Source organism: Panicum hallii, chromosome 3, assembly GCF_002211085.1.
Source record: "Panicum hallii strain FIL2 chromosome 3, PHallii_v3.1, whole genome shotgun sequence".
NCBI lineage: Eukaryota > Viridiplantae > Streptophyta > Magnoliopsida > Poales > Poaceae > Panicum > Panicum hallii.
Window position 1 is genome coordinate 2,827,915 of NC_038044.1, and position 11,770 is coordinate 2,839,684.

The following is an 11,770-nucleotide window of genomic DNA, read 5'->3' on the forward strand; positions in this document are numbered from 1 at the left end:
AATAAGGAGGAAATGAAGCATCTCCATCTTCACATCATGTCATGAAATGAAAGTACCAAGACTCATGTACCGTGTGCACCAAGTATTTCAGATAAACTATACTTCAGATAAACTTGATATATAGGGCTTGTACTGGGCATGCAGCAGTGAATTATTGATCCATTTCTACTGATGCATATATAAGTCTATTTTTTATTTCTAATCACTGCGTGCAAACTGTTGATATCCTGTCCTCCTGGAAATCTGCTACTCACCAACAGATTTAGCAAGGATCACCATGTTAGTGACTGACCTGCCATCATGCAGGGTGCTGAGCATTGTGCACACCGACTAAAAACAATATTCATACATGACGCCACAATGTCAGGGAAGATAACATTTCACTACAGGTGCTTAATGGAACCAGGTGCAAGTGCTTCAAAGTTCAGATACGACATTTCAGACATTCAATACATGTGCCTAAGGTTACCAGAAGGAAGTTCCATGCCATCGTTACCAAATAGCATCTCCCCCATGCGCTTTACTGCCTTTCGGTGCTCTTCCTTCTGGAACTCATCAAACCTCTGGGTGTCGGCCATCAACAATTCTGTATACTTCTCATAGAGTGTTGTTTCCTTCCTGTCCTTCGCTTCTTGATGCTTTAACCTGGCTATCTCAAGCTTCTCTTTCGATAGGCGGAGCTTCTGGAGCATGGTCCTTCTGGAGCATGGTCTGCAGATCCACTGCACGTTTAATGTCTTCCTGAACTTCCAAAGGAGGAGTTGATGCGTCCCCTTTGCGTTTCCGCTTGGGACTTTGCCATCTTGGAACCTTGCGGGTATGTTTCTTTCTCAGGAAGACCACCTCTCACTGTCCCTGCGTGCTCTACCGTTTTGCGACCTTGTGGTTGTGTTTTCTTTTCAGGCACATCTTCCCTCACTGCACTCCCGTGCTGAAACTCATTGAACCTTGCAATATCAGCCATTAGTCCATCTTTTCCATGCTGCAACTTATGGACCCTTGATGTCCCAGACATCAACAGATCTGTTTGCATGTCAGATATTACAATTTCCTTGTCCTTCATTTCTGGCTGCTTCGATCAAGCCAGCTCAAGCTTTTGGTCTGAGCACTGAAGCTCTCCTCCATCATCTCCTTGTGATTCTTCTCAATCATGTTTTGTGGATCCGCTGAGCACTGGATGTCTTCTTGCAACTCTGATGAAAGAGATGGCACCTTACCTTTAGCTTTGTGTTTCTTCTTCACAGGCATGCTACCCTGTTCACCTGTTTCTATTTCAGGTGCATCTTCGGAATCTTTGGAGGATGATGTGCAGTCCCCAGATTCAGACAACTTAGTTTTCTTGGAGTATAAAGAAGAGATGTATCTTTTCCACTTGGGTTGGTCCCAAACAGCTTCCCAAAAATGGTTGAAGGCGAAATGATGTTTCGTTCCTCAAGGTACATCTCTCGTGCTTCCTCATTATACATCGCCCATGTTTTGTCCATCAGTTGCATTTTCTCAGACTGGATACTGGAATATTTTGCCTCAACTTTGCACCAGCAATCATAGAAGTGGGCGACCTTCTTATTAATCTTCTGCCAGTGGTGTTTTAATTGTACTCGTGCCTGTTTTCGATCTTTCGGGGTGTTCCTATTGTACAACCCCACAACATTTGCCCAATATTTGGAATTACTCGACTTGGAACTATTCAACCAAGCACTTACCTTCATATACAAAAAAAAATTAAGGAAAAAATGTAAAGTCTAGTACGGAATAACAGAAAATGAATAGAAAACTTCTTACCAATCTTAAGTCCTCCACTTCCGTCCAATTCAGACGCCTAGCAGTTCTATCAGGTTCAGCATTCCCATCATTGCCTACACTAACAATATCTTGTTCATCTGGACTGGTTACTGAATGTGGAGTGCCTGACTCTGACACTGATATCGGCACCACTCCTGCAGGTGGAGGTGGAAGCGGCGGTGTTGGTAATGGTATAATTCCAGCTGGTGGAGGTGGTGGTGGTGTCAACATAGCTCCAGAAGGTGGAGGCTGCGGTTGTGATAGTGAGAAAGGACCATATTGTGGCTGAACAACAACATATTGGACATGTGGTGGGTATAGGTGTTGCTGTGGATATTGATGGTGGGGGAATTCATGGCATATGATGGTTGTGAAAACGACACATGGTGTGCGAATTGTGCATGGTGAAAATTTGTAGGATTGGGCATTCCCAATGGCTCATTTGGACAACTCTTACAATTTGAGGAGCCACTGGGATGACGAGGATTCATTTCAAATGGAAGAAAATTGATACGAATTGTTTGAGTTTGATGTGATCAAATGAGATTGGAATTCAGGGTAAATAGGGGATGGAGGAACAGTTGCTATTTTTCACATCTGTATTTCCTTCCATTTTCATTGGACCCTACCTCAGACTGTCAGAGCTACCAGTAGTATTTTAGTAATTATGTGTGCGCAGATGTCACACTCCTGAGAAACAAAATGAATTGTCAATGAAGATGCAGAATTTTGTAACAGAACTGGATTGGTTAACAGGGGATAGCAAAGAAGTTGTATGACTAATGTGAAAATGTCAAAATATTATGTTTTGATGATAAAACCAAATCAAGGACTCATCATTGGATTAGTGTTTGGAAAACTGTTTGAAGTAAAACAACACACTGAAATTGAAATAGCACAAGGCTCAACTTTCCGAGCAAAATGGTGCAACATAGACTGCCCAAAACACAGGGGGTAGAAAAGATCAGATCCAACTATCCAAGGTGCGAAATATTAACACTGCACCTGGAAAATATCTGCATGTCACTCTAAACATTTTGATATTAGAAACATAGTTTCCTGAACCTTCAAACAAAACACGCTGTTCTATACCAAAAGGGTTCTTGCTACAACCATGAGTCCATGACCTTGCAGAACTATCCAAATACAATTTAAAGATATAACCATATCAAAGCAAATCTTGTTTTATTGGGCAAACAACAAAAACCGACACCAGTACAATGTCTATGCCCAAGTACTTCGAATATCATAATCAGTAAATAAAAGCTAGTATATGGTTCATAGTTTCATGTTATTAAACATGTAACATTGAACTGCAAACATGAAAAGAATCTTCTATGGCAGATCCATCTAGTTAAATGTGGCAATTTTAGGTAAGGATAAGAGTAAAACACTGATGAGAAGCACCAGCTGTTCTAATTAGGTATCTTTTTTAAAAAAAAAGCTATTCTAAGTAGGCGGCAACAGTGAGATGGGGAGGCCCCAATTCTCCTAGTAGTCAGTAGCACATTCCAATTATGAAATCTTCAGCTTTGGCTAACTAAAAGATAGTGGCACAGAGATAGAGAAAGGAGATGGATCATACTAGTACTTAACCCAGCAGTGATAATGTATCTGAAACTTGCACACAGCTGTATTCACATGTATCTTTTGTAGTAGTAGGTACATATTGGATTAACATAATTTACCTCAGCCTTATAGCCAGACAGCATGTGTGGCATATTCCTTAGTGGAAGCTAAATAACTTGGCCAATCCTAATTTACAGGAACAAACGGGCATTTACGAGATCCTACAAGCTATAAAACAAAACTAGCTTTAAAGTTAAACATAGCATGAGGATTAGTAGCTTGCTGAATCATAAATGCATTTTCTCTAAAAAGGAAGGCAGAAATAAGTCCAAAATCGTAGTATTGGGCATTGTTCATCTTTTTTTTAAAAAAAATGGAAACCTATTGTGCAAATGAAGCAACGTGGGTAGTCTGAGAGCTCTAGAACGGGAAGGAGTAGGGGAGGAAACTTAACACTGACCTAACCCAGTGGCTAGCATACTCAGGTTTCTTCCCTCCAGCTCGCTGTTCCACCTCGACCCGTCCTGAGGCAAAGGATTCAACTTTAGCGACAGGACTCCGAAGTATAGAGAGGCAACGCCCGACCCGATTCCTGATACAGGTTTGGCCCCCCAGATCATGCAATGTGCGGATATCGGGCGCCTAGCCGCACCCAAATTCATCACGGAGACAAAAAGAGCAGTCGAATGAAAGCAGGAACCGTACCGCAGGCGCGAAAAGGGGAACGGTTTCAGCCCCTAGCAGCGGGGGTTCCGCGGGAGACACTGGCCACGAGCCCACGACGGGGGACGGGAGAAGCAGGGGCACCGCTACGCCGCCGCCCGGCGGGTTGCCTGGCAGGCTGGCTGGCACCGAGTTACAGAACGGCCGGCCTGGAATCGCCGGAATGCCGGAGCAGGTGAGCAGACGCGGCGGCAGGTCAGGGGCGGACGGAGCTTGCGTAGAGCCGGCGAGGGGAAGCTCGAAGCTGGTTTGCTCTTCTCTGTTGGGCCGGGTGGGTCGGGTCTATCTGGGCGGTGCGGTTGCTAGACCCGATAATGGGCCGGTGCAGGCGGACAAAGGAGCCCAAATTATTTTGGACCTTAAATAGTTGCCCAGGCCGGCCAAAAGCACCACAATCGGCCCACGGTCTACCCGGGCGCTGTTTGGATTAGTTAGTTCCGTCACAGACGTTTAATAAATTTATCTCGTGAATTAGTATTTATTTATGCAATTAATTTTATAAATAATTTATATTTAATTTTTCTAATTGATATCAAATAAATGATGTGACCGACTAAATTTAGTCACCGGATCCCGCCCCTAACAATAACAATACTTCCATTGAAAAATGTTTTGAATTCTCGTCTTCTTGGAAATCTAGGAACAACAGTCAGTTGGGCACGTGGGAGCAGACGTACTCCAAAAGTCTTCGAAAATGGTAAACACCCACCGGCGACCGGCGGCCACCACACCAGTCCAAGTCCAACCACTACCCCACGTTTTCGAAAATACCAGACTTCCAAGGACCCAAACGAAAAAACACACCTTAACGAAAGAAAGCCAAAGCGGCAAAGCAAAGCCCTGCCAATTTTTGCAGAAAACCCCCTTCATTTACGCGCATCCTCCTCCACCTTAGCGCTTGTCCCCTTCCTGGAGATCTCACGCACCGGCGAGCGAGCGGGCGCGCGGCGGAGGCATCTAGAAGGTCCCGAACCACCCCCGATGCTCTTCCGGAAGCGCATCAACTACGTGGCCCCGATGCTCGCCTCCGCCGCCATCCTGCTCCTCCTCCTCTCCGGCTACTTCGAGCTGCCCTCCATCTCCTCGCTCTCCACGCCCGCGCCCCTCCTCCCCGGCGCCGGCGCCACCCGCTTCCCCACCGCGCTTGACTCCGTCGGCTCCCGCGACCGGGACCCCTTCACCTCCCTCCTCGAGGCCTTCAACGCCTGGGACGCCGCCGTCGGGTGCCCCCGCATCCGCGCCAAGCTCGCCGCCGCGGAGCTGCCCGCCGCCAACGCCACCGTGGAGGCCTCCGCCTCCGCGGCCCTTACCGGCGGCGCGGCGTGGGGCGGGGCCAGGTGCGAGGAGCTTAAGACGCGCCACGTCGGGGTGCTAGTCAAGGGGTGGACATGGATCCCCGACGCGCTCGACGGGGTCTACACGTGCCGCTGCGGGGTCAGCTGCGTATGGAGCAAGTCCGCCGCCGCCGTCGACCGCCCCGACGCGCTGCTCTTCGAGGGCGCTACGCCGCCTCCACAGGTACCGGACTTCTTCCCCTCTCCTCTCGTCCAGTCACGACGCGTATCTGTTTATGATGAACTGATAAGTGGTAAATTCGGGCACTTGAAACTTCGGAGATCAAATTGGTGATGAATTCTGGTCCTTACTCTCAAATGGTTGTGTCGTGGAATCAGAGAATTGATATACGAAAGAAAATGATGAAAAATTGGGGCCCATTTCTGTTGGGGGGAGAGGTAGGAGTATCCAACCGGTGCCGACGGTAGCCTATGCTGCACGGATACAGATATGCATAATTGGTAGCGTATTCCCCCTTTTAAAATGTTGCTCCGATTATAAAATGCTTTTGAAGTGTTTTCTAACTTCTCCTGTACACTTGATGACAGTATTTGGCAAAATATTTGATGCGAAATGTGGGATATTCCCTCCGTGTTTAAAATGTCGCGTTACGAACGGAGTAGCTTGCCCTAAACATCATATATTTAAAAATGGTGGGAGTAAATTCATGATTCCAGTTCTTCTAATCAAATTGTTTGTTGTAGTAAATTTGTGAAACAGCAGATATTGCTTCCCATTGGTCTTGTGCGTTAATGAAAAATTCAGAAGTTTGTTTTGTGTATTAGCTGGGACCTATAACCTGTCAGTATCAATGGGAGAAATAGCATTACAGCATCAGGAAGTTTTTGTGTTGTAGATTACTTGTCGGCTCTTCCCTTTGCATCTTACTTACATCTGTTAATTTGGCAGTTCTGGTTGGTCAGTTGGTAGCTAAAGGTTTGGTCAGTGCCATAGCTGCAGCTTTGCGAGTTTGCCATCTTTCATAGGACTTGCGTGAATCAAACACTATTTTTCTTTTTAATAATATAGGATTTATTTATTTCATTGTTTTATAAACTGATTAAGTATATTCATCTATATGATTCTCACTTTCAAGTGTTCTGTAACATGTTTTGCAGAGAATGAAAGGACTGCCTCTTCGTGTTTATCTGGATCTGGAGGCTAGTAGAAAGCCAACTGGTTTTGAGGACATTTTTATAGGTTACCATGCGAATGATGATGTGCAAATAACATATGCTGGAAAATCATTTCACACCAGCCGGAGCTACCATATGTCAACTGAAAAGAGAAATGTAAGACTGGAACCTGCAAAATATGAATTCCATAGCATAGTTAATTATACCAACGCAACAATTTACTTTCCCCACAAACATAGTAAATAGTAATTTTAACACCTTGTGCAATACCTAACTCCAGCTATGTTTTTCCTTAACATGAGTATCAGTGTATTACTTATGATTTTTCATGGGCACTGTCCTGTCCATCATCAAATGGTTGTTTGAATTTTGTCCATAGAAAATGGATCATGTTTTTCAAAAAAAAATGTAGATTGCGTCTACACGTTCGTTTATTCTAGAAAATTAGCAGGTGCATAGAGACCCATCCTAGCTGGAGGTTTCCCACTTCTTTTTACCTTTCCATGGCAAGCCTGCAACATTTATATAGTGGATGATACAAAGAGTAATAGATAATTCAGAGGGGGAAACAGGTGCTGAAAGTATCAAATCTTCTGATTTTTCTGTAATTCATGTTTTACTGTCAGAGAGATGAAGTTGTGCATGTCTGCTCTTGCATCACTGTTGCACTTTCTCAATAGAATCAGTCCTGCAGTATTAATTCTCACTCGCATCGTGCATGCCTGCTGTTGTACTTTCTCAGATAAAATCAGTCCTGCTGTTGTAATTCTCCCTCCTTGCATCATTTTAATCTTATGAGCTTTTGACTTCCCTGTCTGTTATCAGGATGCTCTTATTTACTGGTCATCTTCAAGGTGTCTCCCTCACAGAGACAAGGTTGCAAAAGACTTCCTCTCATTGGTGCCTTACCATTCCTTTGGCAGATGTTTGAACAATGTTGGTGGTCCCGACATGGCACTATCCATGTATCCAGTGTGCTCCACCAATGATAATGGCGCACCACACTGGTGGGATCACCTGCACTGCGCAATGTCACATTACAAGTTTGTTCTTGCAATTGAGAACACCAAGACGGAAAGTTATGTGACCGAGAAGTTGTTCTATGCTTTGGAGGCTGGATCAGTACCCATATACTTTGGGGCACCCAATGTCTGGGATTTTGTTCCTCCCAACTCTATTATAGATGCTTCCAAATTCAGCTCTCTGAAAGAACTGTCATCATATGTGAAAGCACTTGCAAATGACCCTGTAGCCTATGCAGAATACCATGCATGGAGGCGCTGTGGTGTTCTAGGTAACTTTGGTAGGGCCCGTGAAATGAGCCTTGACACACTGCCTTGCCGACTCTGTGAACTAGTTAGCAAGAGAGGTGGCAAGAGTGCAGATGCGTTGTGATTGGTGGGTAGGTATCCTGACTTACTCTCAATTTTACCTGTTTGGCGCTAACACTATCTGATATAACCTTTTTCCCCCTGTTTGTACTAGGTGATTTTTTTGGCTTATAGTATACCTTGGTGGAGAACTGAATGACTTGCAACTGATATGTGAAATGCCAATGTGACGTCAAAGTGCTCATGCTGTTCAGTTCAAAAGGTGCTCACGATATTTGGGTGAAGATCACATTGTCAGAAGAAAATAGTGGAAGAATTTTTTATTATTTTTGACCCTTCTCTTTTACCTTCAGAGTTAAGAGGTGTGTACAGTTTTTGGACTAGAGGCTCATGTTTTCAGGCAGCAAAGGATAAATATGCTGTGTTCGGTATGGTACGAGTCATGTAGACATCTATTATACATCAATACAAAGCGATTGAGGAAATTTGATCACGGCACAGGAATGACAGTATCAAAACTCTGCCCTCTTCACGTGGCTACAAAAGTATGAACCAACCTGTAATCTTGTGTTGTCATGGTTGTGCGTGTTTGTTTTCTGTAGGATTTATTGCACTTCCAGTTTGCATAAGCAGCATAACCTTTTAGACTGCATGGTCTCGTTTCTAATTCTCAAGAGTCTGGAATATGTACTCCTTGTGGAACACTTAGTATGTTTCAGTATGAGACTGAATTTCCCAGGTTCCAACTGAAGCTTCAAACTATGGGCTAGGTCTGTCTGGCAGGTTTTCAGTGTAAGTGCATAAACTCAACTATAAACCTAGCAAAATAAGATAAAGTTGCTAAATGAAATATCCTCTTTATTTGCATATGAGTTAAATTAAACAATGAGAAAATGGCTTCAATGGCGAGAGTTGGTGTAAATTAATTGAGTTTGAACTCCAGTTTCAGCTTGATATGCCTTTTTCCAGTCAAAGGTGTGACGTGTAATATTGTTGAACACGGTAACGAGTTTGCGTGCCTTTAGTTTGATTGGCATGCAAGTTTCTACCGATCGATGGATGGTACGTTGGAACACCAGGATGATGATACTTGCGGTTGTCACATGTTCTGTGGGGCTGACTTTTGGTGTGTGCTTGTTGGCCTAGTGGACAATTATGTTGCTTAATTTCAGAGGGCAAGAAGCCAAGAGCCAATGTGTGTCACGTTAGCGTTGGTTATTTTTGCCAAACTGCATTACCATGACATGATCCTTATTAGCATCTACACTGGCGATCGATGAGTACCAGAATAAACGTAATCAATCTTGCACCAGAGCGATCTCATCTTTTTTTAAGAACAAAAGAGCGATCTCATCTGAACTGAAACGTCGATAGGTCTGAGCATGCAGGCCAGACTCACACCGACTCTAGATCATCTCTATAACACACACACACACACACACACACACACACACACACAAAGGAACATGCTCACAGCAAACAGCAAGCTGACACGACGCACCTGCAACTTCTAAGAATGAGAAAAGGCAGAGGAGGAAATACAGGGAAAGTGGACCAGTCCCTGCCCACTGTTACAATAAACAGATGAATTAAGCTCGTTTCAGAAGATGACACTGTTGTTTCAGTTGGCCAAGTCACCCTCACCCCACCCCTACATCGGATGAGTTGGCCATCAGGCACCTCGTTTGCTTGAAACGATCTGACTGTGAATTTGGGAGGGATTGGTAACTTGAGCACAGAAACATTTCCAGCGGCTACCATTCGCTACATTAAGAAACTTATCTTCACTAATTGTCATGGTGGGTGAACATGCAGCTTCTCCTCCATATCTCGCACCGGCACGAGCACGACCATCCGCCTGGTCCGCAGCCCATCCCCAGCACCGTTGATGTTGGAAGCTGAACATTTCCAGATGAAGGGGATGGGAGCCGTAGGCGCGTAGCTGATGATGGAGAGAACGTAGGTGAAAGGTTGGATGGGGACGCAAAGTCGCGAAGGCGCCGTTCATGTTGCGGAAGAACGGACGCTCGCGGACGCGGTGTGGCATGGCGGCGGCGGTGACGAGGTGAAATCCGGTCGACGAGCCGAGGAAGAAAAGCGGGTTTTACGAAATACCCCCCTAATTGGATCGCGACTACTAATCGCGATCTGATTATTTTAAAAAAACTCCTTACATTTTGCAAAATGCCCCCTAATTTGGATCCAACTTTTTCCATAAAACCCCTGATTTGAGTTCCCGTTCTTGTTCTTATCTGCGCGGCGGCGGGGTTCGTCGGCGAGGCCGCGGGATCCCGGCGGCAGTTTACGACGAAGGAGACGGAGGTAGAGATGCGGAATGGGAGGAGGGCGTCGGTGAACTGCTCGGACAAGGCTGATGCGGAGGCGAGGACGGCCATGGCGCTGGCGATGGCGCCGGAAAAGAGGCAACCGCGGCGACGAAGCGAAGCGCTGACGCAAGATGTGGTACGGCAGGAATCTTTCTATGCTACCATTCGCCGTCACGGAGCTTGCCAATAATTTAGCAGTTGTTCATTGAACCGCTAGTTTATGCCAAGTCGATGACCCCCATCCGTTTCTTTTCTCTTTTGCTTGTTGTCTGAATCATCCTTTGATAGTGTTCTTTCCAGCAGTATGTGGAACTGTCAGAGTAACATCTTTTGGCCTTCTCACCATCTTGTGAGAACTGTCAGATCTTGTTGTGTGATTACAGCTCCTTCTGCTCTCACTGAAACTCAAAGGGAGAGTCATGGTTTAAACCATAAAACGATCTAGACTGACTTGGGAGGGATCGGTAACCTCTGCACGGAAATATTTACAGCAGGCACGCAGTACTCGTTATCCGAAGAAATTGCCCATTGCACGCCCAGAAAGAAAAGGAAATAGAGGAAAAACAAGGTTACAAGTCAAAACTGAATGTTCAGAGAGGACTGATGTTTAGTAACTGAATTTCTTACACCAGGCATGCAGAAGCTCATCAGTGTATTTCCTCTGAGTCGTTATATTCTGTACAACTACCGTGAGATGAAGAGTACAAACAATACCAGAGACGTTCCTACCTCGTACCGCTATTACACTCTGGTATTCAAACTATCAGAGTACTTGTTTGCTAACGAACAGAGGATGCCTCCTCAACTGAATCTCATCTCAGAGGACACAAAAACAAGGTGTTGAGGATCTGATGTTCAGGTAAGGTCAGTTGCTGTTAGGTCCTCAGTTTTGCAGATAAATATACTAATACGAATACATTTGAGAATAGCATTGCAGTGACAACAATCAGAATATGAATAACGTCCCTTTATTATTCACACAATAAAGATCATAAAAAAACAACAGATAACTGACTCGACACATCTACCGTAAGGAGGAGAAGGAGAAGGAGAAGGAGGAGAAGCAGGAGCAGAGGAGCGAAAGCAGGGGGTGGGTGCTCTCATCCGCTCTTCCGCGAGCAGGGAGAGGCTTAGAATCCGGATACATAATCGTTGGCGGCCGGCCAACGGCGGCGCCACGGGGCTCCATTCCTCGGGCCCCATGGCGTGGAGTTGCTTTGCAAGAGAGACGATGAGCTGCGTACGTCCCGGCCTTGCTCCCCTCCCGGGACGGAGGAGCGGAGCGCCGTGTCCCACCTGGTCGGTCCGTCGCCGGTGGACGCGGACGGCGGCTCCGTCTTCGCTTCCTGCCCGAGCCGCCGGCGCTGCTTGAGCTACGTGGTGAGCTCCATGCTCGCTCGTCGTCCTGCGGCGGGCATGGGCTGCCTCGCTTCGTCGCCGAGCCGCCCCATTTATAGACAGGGGAAGGGGAGGGGATCCGTTCCAGAGACGATCGTGATGCATGCGGCGCTCAGCCTCTGAGATGTGATCCTCGCACGCGGGCGGTTGCTGGAGAACTTGACTGGGC

General features: G+C 45.8%; 2 protein-coding genes and 1 pseudogene across 2 annotated transcripts; 1 reads left to right on the top strand and 2 right to left on the bottom strand.

The window, feature by feature from the left end:
• Window positions 1–232: 232 nt before the first annotated feature.
• On the bottom strand, window positions 233–3,933 carry LOC112884436 (annotated as a pseudogene).
• On the bottom strand, window positions 2,340–4,944 carry LOC112884437. Its single transcript, XM_025949818.1, has 4 exons — window positions 4,879–4,944; window positions 4,057–4,356; window positions 3,812–3,875; window positions 2,340–2,472 (listed from the first exon to the last, which is right to left on the bottom strand). The coding sequence occupies exons 1-4, from the start codon at window positions 4,942–4,944 to the stop codon at window positions 2,465–2,467; spliced, it is 438 nt and encodes a 145-aa protein (XP_025805603.1). The 3' UTR covers window positions 2,340–2,464.
• On the top strand, window positions 4,921–8,374 carry LOC112883882 (alpha-(1,4)-fucosyltransferase). The gene is made up of 4 exons (XM_025949139.1): window positions 4,921–5,592; window positions 6,528–6,701; window positions 7,371–7,947; window positions 8,031–8,374. Exons 1-3 carry the CDS (start codon window positions 5,056–5,058, stop codon window positions 7,938–7,940), a joined length of 1,281 nt encoding a protein of 426 aa, XP_025804924.1. The 5' UTR covers window positions 4,921–5,055; the 3' UTR covers window positions 7,941–7,947; window positions 8,031–8,374.
• Window positions 8,375–11,770: the final 3,396 nt, after the last annotated feature.

Excerpts from the sequence above, each read along its gene's own strand:
- LOC112884437 (XM_025949818.1), bottom strand. The coding sequence starts at position 4,944 with ATGAAGGGGGTTTTCTGCAAAAATTGGCAGGGCTTTGCTTTGCCGCTT. Across the intron at positions 4,357-4,878 it reads TTTGGCTTTCTTTCGTTAAG|ACCCGACCCACCCGGCCCAA; the intron begins GTGTGTTTTTTC and ends CCGCCCAGATAG. Across the intron at positions 3,876-4,056 it reads TTCCCCTTTTCGCGCCTGCG|GACGGGTCGAGGTGGAACAG; the intron begins GTACGGTTCCTG and ends CCTTTGCCTCAG.
- LOC112883882 (XM_025949139.1), top strand. The coding sequence starts at position 5,056 with ATGCTCTTCCGGAAGCGCATCAACTACGTGGCCCCGATGCTCGCCTCC. Across the intron at positions 5,593-6,527 it reads GCGCTACGCCGCCTCCACAG|AGAATGAAAGGACTGCCTCT; the intron begins GTACCGGACTTC and ends CATGTTTTGCAG. Across the intron at positions 6,702-7,370 it reads TGTCAACTGAAAAGAGAAAT|GATGCTCTTATTTACTGGTC; the intron begins GTAAGACTGGAA and ends GTCTGTTATCAG.